This window comes from Meles meles, chromosome 7, assembly GCF_922984935.1.
Source record: "Meles meles chromosome 7, mMelMel3.1 paternal haplotype, whole genome shotgun sequence".
Taxonomy (NCBI): Eukaryota; Metazoa; Chordata; class Mammalia; order Carnivora; family Mustelidae; genus Meles; species Meles meles.
In genome coordinates, this window is record NC_060072.1 from 53,196,189 (window position 1) to 53,211,492 (window position 15,304).

At 37.9% G+C, this 15,304-nt stretch overlaps 1 protein-coding gene across 1 annotated transcript in view; it reads right to left on the reverse strand.

The window, feature by feature from the left end:
* The window catches only part of LOC123946341 (pregnancy zone protein-like), a 42,731-nt gene that overhangs the window by 9,480 nt on the left and 17,947 nt on the right, over positions 1-15,304 (reverse strand). The window contains 13 exon segments of the mRNA XM_046011791.1: positions 148-218; positions 526-686; positions 1,679-1,766; positions 2,041-2,217; positions 3,226-3,309; positions 4,835-4,886; positions 5,370-5,491; positions 5,877-6,003; positions 6,994-7,047; positions 7,050-7,233; positions 8,040-8,181; positions 11,409-11,473; positions 11,885-12,042. Of these exon segments, the coding sequence (XP_045867747.1) occupies positions 148-218; positions 526-686; positions 1,679-1,766; positions 2,041-2,217; positions 3,226-3,309; positions 4,835-4,886; positions 5,370-5,491; positions 5,877-6,003; positions 6,994-7,047; positions 7,050-7,233; positions 8,040-8,181; positions 11,409-11,473; positions 11,885-12,042 (1,485 nt within the window).

The following is a 15,304-nucleotide window of genomic DNA, read 5'->3' on the forward strand; positions in this document are numbered from 1 at the left end:
CAGTGGATTCACCAAAGAGCCCATCTAGCTGAGAAATGCCTCAGCATTGAGCAAAGGGGAAGTGGAGACTTGGCTTCTAGTAGGGGGTATTCTAGACATCAGGCTGGTAGTTTCCATGGTAGGAAATGGGATTGAGGTGAACCTTACAGTGACCGGAAGGGGAAATTCCAGAAAAGCTATAGTAATGTAGGCGGAGAGGGTCACTTCAACTTCTTTTCCTCCCTGTGGAGAGGAAGCAGATTTTTATTAATTCTACTCTCAAATTTTAGTATGTTCTCTACTGCTGTTTCATAGAGACTCTTCTCAGGGTCTGTCTCTATCAAGCAAAATAGCATCTGCATGCAAAGCACTGTTTCTTTGTCCTCTAGAATTTTCAGGTTTAATATATTCCTTCCCTGATGCCCTTTCACACTGCTGGACTTCATCTTCTCAATGTCTCTGTGCCTTTTCTCCCCTCACCTTTTGACCATTGGAGGAATGTTAGTTTTGGTGTATCATGAGGCTCAGGATAAGTACTCAGAACACCTCTCCTTAATGGCATTGTTGAGAGAGACCCGGAACTCCTGAAACAGCCATTGCCCTTCTGCCTTTGGGAGAGCCAGATGAGGGCTTGTGTGATGTGTGCTTCCTTGATTAAGATGTAGGTTCGAGCCTGGGCAAAAGTCTTCAGTACAAAGGCCGTGATCCTGAAGGGTGGGGAAGAGTAGGGTGGTCTTTTCCATGTAGCACCCTAATACTCTGTTTCCCACACATAGACTCCATCTCTCCCCAGTGCACCCTCATGAGAGTCCATGAGCTATCACTAAGAGTTTGGAGACTTTTTCTGTTCACCTGGCAGCTTCCATATTCTTTTTGCTTAGCTACAACATGTTGGTAAATGCATTACCAACCGGTCCCTTTTTCCTAAAGCAATTCTGTGTCACTTTAGAGATTCAGGTGTCTCCTAGTGTTCTTCAGTGTTATATTTGCTCTCACACTTCTGGGTTTTCTGTATTTATTTCTTTTTCACACATTTCTTATCTTCTCTTCTGCAGCTAATACTCTAATGAACTAACTACTTTGAAAGTCTTGCTTCAGTAAATATTTCCCTCCACATCACCCAGCCCCTCCACCACTTTCTGGGTCATTGATTTCCACTTGTTTTCCTGTGTGGTCAGACTTATTCAAGACAGATAGATATAGAGAGGTAGATCAGCAGATTGACAAATAGGTACATAGATGGGATGGATGGATGGACAGACAGTTGGATGGAGAGACAGAAGACAGATGGATAAACAGAGAGAGAGAGACAGACAGACAGACAGACACAGAGTCATCTAGTAGAAGGTAGTAATGTACACTCAGTTTTTCTAATCTGTTTCTAGCCTCTCTCAGTGCTGAGAAAAAAATTAAGAAGGAAAATTACAAACTTATAATGGTCCCTTAGCAACATGAGAGAGAAAAGATGCTTGGTGTATTAGATATAAAAAAAATCCACTTCCAAGTGTTCTCAGTTCTGCCACTTATTAGTTGTTTATACCAGAGACATTTACTTATCCATGCTGAATGCCATTTCCTCCTTTGTAAAAAGAAGTGAATAGCTCTCACTTGACAGGATTGTGTTAAGGATTAAATAGGCTAATTTATGTACATGCTGTGAACTCATAGTTGAAAGTCAGAATAGATTTTCTTTTCTTACCAAGTGTCACCATGGCTCCTGCCATATTGTTCCTCAAAGGTGCTATAGGAACCATCTTGGTGTTTGTAGTTCAGCTGTCTCTGGTAGCCTGGAATGGAAGGTTCAAGAAGCACAAGAAGTGTTATAGAAAGGCAGGCCACCCATAAGTGCAGGCTGATGCATCCAGAAGCCACAGACATTGTATGGTCTCCTATCTGACATGGTTTTAGGAATATTATGGATATGCCATAATACAACATTTTATTAAATGGTGGGAAAATCATCATTTCCACAAAGTCACCATCATTAGCTTAATATCTGGAAATATAATTCAAGTTTAATCGGGAAAAGTCTCAGAATAACAAAGTAAACTTTTGTCTCACCACTGATTAGATAGCCAAGGGCCTTGGACTTGATCTCTGGAGTCAACTGTTGGGTTTCATTCAGATAGTTCAAGACAAAGATGTTAGGAACAAACATGACCATGTTTTGTACTCCACAGCCATAGGGCATCTGGAGGAGATTCTGTATATTTTGCATAGCAAAACCCAATATGTCACCTAGAGAATGTGAAAGATTAGACGTCAGAGTAATTTCAGCTCTTAAGTAGACCAACATCATTTTAAAAAATATTTTATTTATTTGACAGAGAGAGAGATCACAAGCAGACAGAGGGGCAGGCAGAGAGAGAGGGAGAAGCAGGCTCCCTGCTGAGCAGAGAGCCCAATGTGGGGCTCGATCCCAGAACCCTGGGATCATGATCTCAGCCGAAGGCAGAGGCTTAACCCACTGAGTCACTCAGGTACCCCTAGATCAACATTATTAAAGACAAATTATTTTCATATTTAGAGTCATAGACACCATCATTTAGGCAAGAGGAAATTTATATTTAGAGAGTAAGACTTCCAGGATCCTAATAAAGATAGATGCTATTAATAAGTTGCAATTTATTTTTTTATTTAAAAATATTTTATTTATTTATTTGACAGAGAGAGAGAGATCACAAGTAGGCAGAGAGACAGGCAGAGAGAGAAAGGGAAGCAGGTTCCCCGCTGAGCAGAGAGCCCAATGCGGGACTTGATCCCAGAACCCTGAGATCATGACCTGAGCTGAAGGCAGAGGCCTAACCCACTGAGCCACCCAGGTGCCCAATAAGTTGCAATTTAAAACACAAATATTGGGGTGCCTGGGTGGCTCAGTCAGTTGAGTGTCTGACTCTTGGTTTCAGCTCGGGTCATGGTCCACAGTTGTGAGCCATGCATCAGGCTCCATGCTCAGTGGGGAGTCTGGTTGAAGATTCTCTCCCTCTGGCCCTCCCCCTATTCTCTCTCTCTCTGTCTCAAATAAATAAACAAATCTTAAAACCCCCCACAAATATCTATATCTATATAATATATAGATATAGATATAGATATATAGATATAGATTATATAGATATATCTATATATATAGATATATCTATATAATATATAGATATAGATATATAGATATATAGATATAGGTGTATAGATTCAGATGTATGATAGCTGCTCTTTTGTCCCAAGTTTCCCAGGTGCAAGATGACTCACCCAAAACTGAGAAAGAGGCTCTGGCAGATTCTTCGACCACGTTTGGTGGGAGCTTCAGGGATAACTGCTCAGATATTTCAGTACCTTTGGAAACAGACAACGTACACCAACGTATGACATCTCTTATAACAATAGAATGTAGTGGTTGGGAGAGGGGCTTCAGATCCACACTTACTACCTCTGTACCTTGGATGCATTACTCAACCTCCTCATAGTCAAACTTGCTCATGTGATGATTCAGCGGAAGAATGCATATAAAACACATGTGCATTAGAACAGCCCATGCGACACATGATGTCTCCAAACAGGTGAGCAGTTACTATTGTGGTTATTATTACATTTAGTCATATTATTGTGTCTCCTTTAGGAACCCTGGGTCTGAGGAATAAGGACTTTGGCTTAAGGTGAGATTACCTTTAATTTTACAGCTCTTCTTGGCACAGAATGACTTCCAGAGTCCTTTCCCCTCTCATTTTACTATGTTCTGGGTAGCTCTGCATGGCGGTTCTCTCTAAAAAAAGGCGTGGGAGCTGATAGGGTGTGTAGTTCTTTGATCTGATTGTCTAATCCTCTGATTTTATTGTTCTCTGCTTTTTATATTTTAAATTGGTCCTTCTCAAAAGACAAGAACCATGTCATATATACTACAGATGTAGAGCTAATACTAATATGGTAATGTAATTTAAAAGCTACAGCTGTTTCCTTTTTTTAAAAATTTAATTTATTTATTTGACAGACAGAGATCACAAGAAGCAGAGAGAGAGAGAGGAGGAAGCAGGCTCCCTGCTAAGCAGAGAGCCTGATGCAGGGCTCGATCCCAGGACCCTGGGATCATGACCTGAGCTGAAGGCGGAGGCTTTAACCCACTGAGCCACCCAGGCACCCTGCTACAGTTGTTTCTTAATGAAATGATAAATCCCTAATGTAAAGTGTTTTTTTTTATTTTGTTTTGTTTTTTTTTTGGCCAAGAAATATTTTTTTCAGTAAGATGAGTACAAAATGCTGTATGTTTCATCATTAACTATTTTGGAGAATATCATCGTCATTCAACCTTATTATGACTTTGCTGTCTTTCTACCTAGACTATGACACTTTGAGCTACTATGTCCTTATTGGTTCATGAGCAGTCCCTGGGCTATGGAGGTAAAGGCTAAATGTGAACTGAGCAAGCCCCAGTGTTGGTCTTGTCCATACCCCGAGACCATAATAACCCCCTCTCTTGGGCTCAGTGTCCTCTTCTGTAAAATGCATATAAAGAAATACTTATTGCTATATCAAATTTAAGGGAATATTCTAAAGATAAGGGGAGATAACATGTATGGACATACATTGTAACTTGACATACATATCCCTGGGAGGCATTATTCTCACTCTGATTATGAAGATGGACTTTTTAAAAAAAGATTTTTTTAATTTATTTATTTGACAGAGAGAGATCACAAGTAGGCAGAGAGGCAGGCAGAGTGAGGGGGGGGGGAAGCAGGCTCACCGCTGAGCAGAGAGCCCGATGTGGAGCTCGATCCCAGGACCCTGGGATCACTACCTGATCTGAAGGCAGAGTCTTTAATCCACTGAGCCACCCAGGCGCCCCTTGAAGATGGACTCTTACCTGAAGTGCAAGTTATAGAGTTGAAAGTCTTTTCTTGCTCAATACCTTCAGGCTCAAGTGAAAACAAAAAAAGGAGAAAAAGGATAAATGTTCAGGTTTTTGAAGGATAACCACAGGTTCATTGCTTTGAAGGGTGGGATTAAACAATCTTAACACCCTACTTAACATCAAATTATGATAAATCCATTAAACTCTGAAGAACCATGAGACATGCAGAAGAGAAAATGAGGGATAATAAGGAAAGATAATCAAAGGTAAAAAGTATGAGAAATAAATGAATCTTAGAAGAGATGGAGAGGTCAGGAAAAGGGACTAGGTCTGAAATAATTCGTGAGAAAGAGTATTTATGATAAGTTAGCTAAAAAAGTTTACTATAATACTTTTAGGGCAGGAAATTCCATTAGTTTTATCAGGTGGATTTTGTGGGTACAGTGTTAATTATTCTTTGTTAGTCCAAGAATATGGTCATGCTGCTTCTTACTGTTACTATTGCTACAGCCTCAGGAAAATATTGAAGTGGTTCAGACTGACTTACCTCCACCAACAAGGTTTTGACGACCGTGTCTTTTCTCCCGATTTCAGGGACCTCAGCATCTTTATTTCCACACAGCTCTGGGGACTGCACTGCCTCTGCACTCACTGAGAAATTCACATTCCCTAAAACAAAGAATGTGGAAAAAAAAATGAGCATCCATCTTGATAGCAGTCCAAGCCATCCCTAACAGCTGAAAATGACTTTTGCTCTGTAATCACCTTGAAGGGCTGCCCTTTAGACTTACTACCAGCTGGAATAGGAAATAAAGCTGAAAAAAACTCAAGGCTAATGGACACTGAGCATTCCTGTGCCCAAGTACAATGATTGTGGGGCCCAGGTGCAGTGGGAGTACTGGGAGGAAAACACTGTGGGTAGAAATCAAAAGAAGAAAAGACCTAACTTTATGGAATTATATTTATGGGAAACAAAAAAGCGAATGAGATGTCAGTGGTGTTCAGATATCTACCACCCTTGTCTACTAGAGAACCTTGGGGGAATGTCACTTACCCAGAGTTTTAGGAGTCATTGTCCAAAACAGGGTTTGCTGCTCATTTGCACAGATGTGATAGGATTCTTCTCGCTTCTCATTTTGGGACTGTAGGAAGGCTGGAGAAGCTTTCAGTTCCACACTGACCTATCATTTGCAAGGGAGGTAGAGGGAGAGAAATTACCAGAATATGTAGGGAGAAACAATGAATGTGCAGAATTGGGGCCACATACGAGATGCTGCACTAAATTGGGATTTGGACAAAATGATGTTGTATAAGCACATGTATGTTTTGAGAAGTATGAGGATGGCAATTACGCAAATCACAGATGATTACTTACTAGGAGGATCTGGCCTTTGCATTAGGGTAGACTGGAGAACTCTGCAGATGAAGCAGTGGGCAGGAGGGAAAAGCAGCAATGGTATATTGCCCTTGGGAGCAGGACCTACTGGTTTCTGCTTGTTGGTTCCTACCTCTCGTATAGATTTTTTCCCTGACTTCCTTCTTTCTTACCTTTTCTCACTTCCTGCAACAGTTATCACATGTTTATTATGTGCAAGGCACAGCAAATTATGAAGATTATGTAAGAAGTTCCTGACCATGAAGATACTGTGTTATGAAGGGGATAATCTATATACAAAACTGTGACAAAATTCACAAGGAAATATGTGCTGTAAGAGAAGCCTATCGTGGGAGTTTAGAGATGGGAGACCTTGAAGAATGACACTCATGTAATTAAGAAAACTGAGTTTTGTGTCACCATCAAGGATTTTCCTGGCAAAAAGCCTATCCTACAGTAAGATTGTAAGATTCAGGAAAAATTTTCAAAATTTCAAATTTCAAAAATGCATGTGAGTGGGCACTTGGGTGGCTCAGTCGTTAAGCCTTTTCCTTCGGTTCAGGTCATGGCCCCAGGGTCCTGGGATTGGGCCCCACATTGGGTTCCCTCCTCAGCGGGAAGCCTTCTTGTCTCTCTCCTACTGCCCCTGCTTATGTTCCCTCTCTCGCTGTGTCTCTCAAATAAATAAATACAATCTTAAAAAAATTCATGTGGTTTGGAGATCCATAATTTCACCCTGTAGGTCAAATGTCATTGTGCTATCTTTCTGATCATGTCCTGCTTGCTTAGCACAGACAGTGCTAGTGCATAATTTGGGAAGGTAGTTGAGGACAGTGGTCTTGAGTGTGAAGTAAAGGCCTCTCCGTGGATCACAGAGTAGGGCATTGTGAGCTCCACAAAGAAGGGCTGGAAGGTTCGGAAGGAGGCAGGAAGAATGAGAACAAGTCCAGTGTCATTGGTCAGGCAGAGGGCTCCTGCCTTCCACTCCGTGATGGTACCAGGGCCTGTTACTCCCACTTCAGCCACTCCTGATGAGCTGGGGAAGATAGAGATGTGAAGAACAGAAAGTGAACAGGTGAAACATCTCTTCTCAAGTGAGAATCAGTATGTGCACGTGTGTCCCCTAGGTAATGTATTGGCAAACTGACTGGGAAAACAAAAGGTACTAAATGCTGCCTCTTTCCCTTATCAGCATGTCTGTACTTTAAAGAAAAATATTTGAATGTGATTCAGTTTGGTTCTTAAACTTCTCCCACTGTTGTATGATCTCATAAACCAGCAAACTTAAGAATCATGATCCAATAAGCAGACCAATACATTTATATAGCTTAGTGTGTTTATGTCCATGTTCTAATATTGTTTATGGAAATCTCCCCCAATGGCATTAGGCAATCTAGCATTTGGATACTTTTAGTACACATCTGTTTTCTGGCAGTCTCAGGAATAATTCTTTCAGAGTTGCTCATCTCTGAGACAATTTTACTAATGAACCCAAATAATAACCCAAATAATAAAATAAATAAATAATTTATAAATAAATAAACAATAAAATAATAAATTATACTTATTCATTAAATATAAATATTAATATAAATATTTATAAATAAAAATATTAAATATAAAATTAATTATAAAAATAAATAATTAATAATAAACAAACAAAAACCCAAATAATAAAGGCATTTTTTTAGGCCTATCCACAAAGGATAGGCCTATCCTGAAAGGATGAGATGTTAAGACGATTATTTAGAACTTTTCAGAAAGATTATTCTTAGAGTTGAAAATGCTGAAGAACCCACATGCCCTCACCCACAGCAAATGGAGGAGAATGAAGGTACTTACCCTGCCACCACCAAATACCAGATCCAGGTCTCAGGGAAATAAACCCATACTGTTTCAGAGATTGCCTCTGGACATTGCATATTATTTGCGGACATATTATACAAGTGAAATTGAGGAATATATGGACCTGCTGCTAAACCTGCTATAAAATTAAGGGAAAATTATAATCTAGTTAAAGAAAAAGCATCCATTCATTTCATGGTGCCAATGTGAGATTTAGAAGAGCAAATTTTTTTTATAGTGATTCTGTTTATTGAAACTGTAATTCAAATGCAAACTTCCATTTTACATACTCTTGCTTTAAAATGAATACATTACTTGCTGTTCATGAAAAAAATAACCTCACAATGCTGTGTGCTTTGTTTCTATGAATATGTTTGTCAACGAACAGAGGGGAAGAATCAGATCTATTCTCTTCTTTTTTTAAAAAATTATTTTTATTAACATATAATGTATTATTTGCCCCAGGAGTACAGGTCGGTGAATCATCAGGCTTACACATTTCACAGTAGTCACCATAGCACTACCTTCCCCAATGTCCATAACCCAACCACCCTCTCCCTACCCCCACACCCTAGCAACCCTGTTTGTTTATGAGATTAAGAGTCTTTTATGGTTTGTCTCCCTCCTGATCCCATCTTATTTCATTTTTTCCTTCCCTACTCCCCAAACCCCCCACCCTGGCTCTCAAATTCCTCATATCAGAGAGATCATATGATAATTGTCTTTCTCTGATTGACTTACTTCAAAAGAGCAAATTTTTAGTATTCCCACTCAGATTGTCTCCTAAGAGTTGTAGACCTTTGGAAATAACTTGTTGAGCCCTTATTCTTTGAGCAGAGAGAAGTCTTTGTTGAAGGTAGAAACTCCATGTTTCCTGGAGATACCATAATTCTATGTTGAGTGGAGACTCAATGGATAACAGGATAATAGGACAAGATAACAGATAATAGGACAAGATAACTTGGAGATGCATTTATGGTTTGTGGGAGAAATAGTGACTTCTCAAGATCAGAGTATTGTTTCCTCTATAAAAAGGATTGAGCAGAAAATGCCAAACTCTCTTTAGGCAACATGTGTTCATTTGTTTGAATTACCAATGGGGTGAACAGAATTTAATAATATCAACTCTTTGCACTATATTGAAGCTTGGAAACTCATTGTTCTCTTGATAACAAGGCTAGAGCATTAGAATTCATTCTCTTTATTTCTTGGGAAGGAGAAATGAAAAATTCAAGATGCCAAAGAGACACTTCCATTTGGTATAGCTCTATGACGGAGACAGAAATTATTTACAAAGTGAGGGGGTGGAGAACTAAACATGAAGCCTTTCTGGTTCTTTTTTGTTAGAAATCATGCTTAATTGAATTTGAATGAGGCTCTCCATCCAAGTAGTCCATCTGATATTTCAGAATTGCCTTTGTGAAAGAATATTTATAAGGAAAAACATTGCCAGGCATTTCTCCACAATATCTCTCAACTATAAAAAGCATCAATAGTAATTTCTTTAAATAAATATCATACATCTTCTTTCCCTCATGTCCTTCTAAGTGGTAGCCATCTTTATTTCTGCCTTTGGTTTCTCACTGATGTTGCTCTGTTATCTATGTCTTTACTCTTAGGTTGAATATGGAAACAGATTATTAGTATTCAAGTTTATCTAAATGGATGGTGCATCTAAATAAATTATTTTCTCTTTCCTGCTCCATATGTCAAAGACCCTTCAACTTCAGCTATTGCAGTTAACGAAGAATGGCTTAATGTGTTATTTTAACTCCCTTTATTGGATGAAGACTATATTTTCCTTATTGTCTCATTCTCAAGGTCAACTTAACTCTCTACTGATCCTTCCACAGTGTTTACATTAAAATGTTATTCTTCTTTATGTCACAACTCATAAATTCTACTGAAATGCCTTTAATTTCCCAAGACAAAATATTATTATTATTATTATTATTATTTTGTTTCTTTTCCCTATCTGATTTCATCAAAATGTGTTGATCCCTGGACACATCCTTTTATATTTTATTTCACTGCTGATCACAAAATACTTTCTCCTGGATATTCTGTTCATGGCTATTAAAGGGCCACTCAGTCTAGCTTTGTAATACTTGTATTCATTTTTGACCTTTGCTACTTTAAAGCAAAAAGGTATAAAAACTCAAAACTCAATTTTCTTCTAAATATAGTATTTGGGTGATCCTTATAAGGAACATATTAGATCATTTTACCCATCCCTTCTGAAACATCTTTCCATCTCACGCAGAGTAAAAAGTTAAGTTCTTATAATGACCTACAAGGCCCTATACAATTTGGCCTTAGTTATTCCATTGATCTCACTCTCCCTTAATTCACTCCGTTCTGACCAAAATGGTTCCCTTACCTTAAGAATGTTCCAGACAAGCTCTCACCTTAGAGTCTTTGAGAGACAGGATAGTATAGAGGTTAAAAAACATGGATCTTGGAGTCAAACAGCCAGATTTGAATTCATCCCCATTTCATATCTAAACTGGCTGTGGCATCTTAATGACTTGAGTTACTTAGTCTTTCCAGTTTCAGCTTTTCCATTTGAAAAGTGGTGATAACCATAAAAAAGAAATAGACTGCCAAGTATAAATAGACCTGGGGATTAGACCGTAAGTTTTAATGAGAAATTGAGGGGTGTAGTAAGAGGTTGCTTTGTTTGATGTTTTATTATTTATTTATTTATTTATTGTTTTGGAGTTTTTATTTTTGGCCTTGGGTTAGGAGATTTTTCTGCCATCTTCACACTGTTTCTTTTCACCAGTGAGGCCTTTTCTCCTTCTTTTTTTTTTTCTTCAAAAAGACTTGATATACTTATTTGAGATATAGAGAGAACATGAGCAGGTGAAGGGGCAGAGAAAGAAGGAGCAGCAGGCTTCCCGCTGAGCAAGGAGCCTGATGTGGGACTCCATCTCACAACCCCGGGATCATGACCTAAGCTGAAGGCAGATGCTTGAAAGACTGAGCTGCCCAGGTGCCCTTTTCTCCTCCTTTCTGTTCTTTAAGATACAGAACAGAATGTTTCTTGATTCCATAATTAAAATTATTCTCCCCTTACACTGTAAATTTTTTCCTTTCTTATCTTACAGTAGAATCTTGTGTTTCATCTGATTTCATCTGATTTTGTGCCCTAAAGTGCCCTAAAGCATTTGAATCAAATTTAAAGCACTCTGGTCGGATCTGGCTATGCCATTTCCCAGCTAAATGATCTCAGCAAGAAACGTCTTATCTGAACCTTGGTTTCTCTATGTATAAAATGGTTACACCATCTCATTTTACCTTTTTTTTTTTGCTAAGTAATATTGTTGGATGTAATAAAAAATTGAAAGCAACTTGTTATTTTACCTGCCATCAGCAGTTGCCGTTCTCTTCCTACAGGTGGGTAAATCATTGAACATGGCCGTGGTTTTCAGATTTTAGAGTTAGTGAACACCTTTAATCCCATACCTGTAAAAATTGTGACTCAATACATTCGTAAACTTGATTAGATTATATGAAATACATTTTCCTTAAAATGTTCCTATGTAACCCTAGTAGTCTTAATGTTATATTAATTTCATGGAGATACACAAACTCAATAAATAAAAATAGAGTGGTAAAATTATAAACTTTATGGCTTATTAAGATTTTATTACATGTGGTCTTTTGCAAATAAATTAAATATAACAAAAATCTTTCAATGAAATGGCAGAGAGTAGGTCTAGCCCTGGCTCTTGACTTACCAACTGTTAGGCTAAACAATTTCTAAACTATATACATATAGTTTTATCAACATTAAAACTTTCATAAGCTGATACATTAATGAATAATAAGGACTTTACTTTAGGAAGCTATCATCTTCATCATAACTTGGTAAGGGAATATAGATGGCTCCTTTACGAAGGACATAAGGATGGCTACTACTTGCTTGTTCTTCTTCCTGCTGGTCCAGATTTTCAGGGAAATCAGTAAGATCCTTCACAGTTAGCAGATTATACACCTGTAACAGTGGAGAGATCAAAGACAGTGCTTGTACCTGTTTTTCTTTTGAAATATCCACGGAACTGAGAGAAATATTATAATCATCATCAATCCTTTCTTTCTTTCTTTTTTTTTTTTTAAAGATTTATTTATTTGAGCGAGAGAGAGTTTGCAGGAGAGGCAGAGAGAGAGGCAGAGAGAATCCCAAGCAGATTCCATGCTAAGTGCAGAGCCCAACGTGGGACTGGATCTCACCACCCTGAGATCATGACCTGAGGCAAAAATCAAGAGTTGGGTGCTTAACTGAGTGTGCCCCTCAGATGCTCCCATCACTAATCCTTTCTTGAGTACCTTCAAGTAGTTGGTACCTTAGAGAGAAGTTAAAATTTTTGTTTGTCTATTTTTAAGTGTTTTTTTTTCTTGTTCTAATGATATAAAACCTACCTGGGAAAATGTTTCCAAGGAATAATAAAACTGAAATTACCAAGGATTAATGAAAGTATCACTCTATAGGTAAAACTAGACCAAATATAGAAAGGACATCTAAATTGTGTCTGTGTTTGATAAATACTTAATACCCTGACAAATTTAGGTAGAATTATTGCAATCTATTAACCTTCCATTTCTATATGGTTTTGTTCTTGGATAGAAGAACCACATAGGTACATAAATGAATATATATAATCTTTATTCAATAGAACAATGTCTACACAATTGCAAATACGGGCCACTTTTTTTTTTTTTAATAAGGATGACTTAAATGAAAGAACTGAGAATCCATAGAGTGGAACCAAGAGGTCTGGATATTTATTTCCTAAATGGAGTAAGACAAGTCCTAATCAAAGTACTTTGAACCTTTGACTGGATCTCAGAATTGCCATGGACCAAATATACCCATGTGACTTTTTACCCCTTTTGAACAGGAGTGTTAGTATGCCAGTTCCACCATTGTATGCTGAATGCGTGGAGGTAAATAACTTAAGTACACTTTAGTTCAAGGTCTTCATATCTGGAGGAATTCAGTTGAGGAACTACATCCAAGAAACGTCATCTGTACCTGGACATAATTTAAATGATGAAATTCAAACTTTGAGCTATTGCTAGTGGGAAATGAGACTTCTAGGAATTTGGGAGGAAAGTGAGTGTATTTTACCTGTGGGAGGCTCATAAATCACTGGGAGTCAAAGGGCAGACCATGAATACAGCCTCCAAAATTGCCCCCCAAAATCTCTACTTCCTGGTATACATGCTTTTATGTAGTTTCTCCCATAATGAATAGGGTTGACATCTATAACTAATAAGATTTTGTGGAAGTGATAGTGTATAAATTCCAAGGCCAGGTCATAAAAAATATTGCAGCTTTAACTTTTTTCTCAGATCGCTTGTTCTGGAGGAAATCACCTGCCATGTGTGGGGACACCCAGGCAGCCCTATGGAGGAGCCATTGTGGTGAGGAATTAAGGCCTCCTGACAATTATATGAGTAACACATCTCAGAAGTAGACTTCCAACCTCAGTCAAGCCTTCAGATGATTGAATCACTAGCTAACATGTTGACATGTGGACTGACATGAGAGATCACAAGCCAGTACCATCCAGATAAGTCACTTTGGGATTCTTAATCCACAGAAAGTGCATATGATAATAACTGTTTATTGTTTTAAACCACTAAGTTTGGGAAAGATTGCTCTGCATCAGTAGAAAACTAATCATAAACACCCTTCAAACTTCTTTATCTATTTACTTTGTTTTTGAGTAGGAGAACTAAATGGTCACATAAATGAGCATGAATCATCAATACTGGGTGAAAGCAAGTGACTTAAAGATTTTCACAACTTTAAGAACCCAAATCTCCAGTTATGTTCATAACCCTTTCTTACCTCTATAATGTACAAAGCTGTGTAATGCAACTGAAGCAACTATTAAATTTATATAATGACATAAAATGGGATAAACATAAAAATATTGAAAAGTAGACTGAATTCCATCAACATAAGCTGAAAAACTGCTTAGAACAGGCTACCATAAATACAGAGTATAAAAAACAATGAGCCATTCCTTTGGATGCTTGGGTGACTCAATTGGTTAAGCATCTGACTCTTGATTTCAGCTCAGGTCATGACCTCAGGGTTGAGAAATTGAGCCCTCTGTGGGGCTCTGTGCGCAGTGGGAAGTCTATTCGAAATTCTCTCCCTCTGCTCCTCCCCCTTCTCTCTCTGTCTCTCTCTTTCAAATAAATAATCTTTTTAAAAAAGTAAGCTATTCCTCCAAAGAAAGCACCGAGGAAGAAAATTCTCTACTTTTCAGGTCAACTTCCTCATGCCATCTTCTAATTCAAATAGAGAACTCTAGTCAGAGAAATATGTTTTTTTGTAAAAATTATTATGCTATAGGGAGATATTTTGACCCGTCAATAAAAGACAAGGTTGAGAAAAATTTTGATTATACACTCCATTCTGAAGAATGTTCATTTTGATAATTAGAAACAGGATCTGATTCTTGATATATTTATCTTACAGTTTTAAAATTTAATACATATGGGGCACCTGGGTGGTATGGTTGGTTAATCATCCTTCTCTTGGATTTGGCTCAGGTCATGATCTCAGGATTGTGAGATGGAGCCCATGTTGGGCTCTGTGCTCAGCAGGGAGTCTGCTTGAGATTTTTCTCTCTCCTTCTCCCTTTGCCCCTCCTGTTGTGTGTGAGTGCTCTCTCTCTCTCTCTCTCTCAAAATGAATAAACAAATCTTTAAAGAAAATGTGAGACATACAAATGAATTTTGAGAAGTAGAAACTAGAACAAAACCAGAAGGAACTTCAATATTATCAATTTATCCTCCAATATTGATAAGTAATAACTCCCAAATAAGCAGGTTAAGTAGTTGATCTGCTTAAATATCGATGCATAAGCCTATGAAAGCTATAGAATTTGCCAGGGATAACTTTTTGACTATGATCAAATTCAATAACATATCATTTTTCCTGTGTCATACTAAATATTTTCAAAATATGAGTAATCTAGTTTTGAATAAGTTGGAAAAGTTGTTTCTGAAGTTTCCCTTCCTTCCGATAGTTTTTTCTTCAAAAACCTCATGTTTGAAAGTACTCTCTCCTAATGCTAATTTTTCATCTTTTATTTTTCTGAGCCACATGTAATCTCTTATTACAGTCCCTTTAAAATGACAGCTCTCTAAGGACAAGGACTATGATTGTTTACCACTATTTCCCCAGTTCCTAAAACAGACCCCTACATAGTGTGCCTGCAAGATGATGATGATGATGA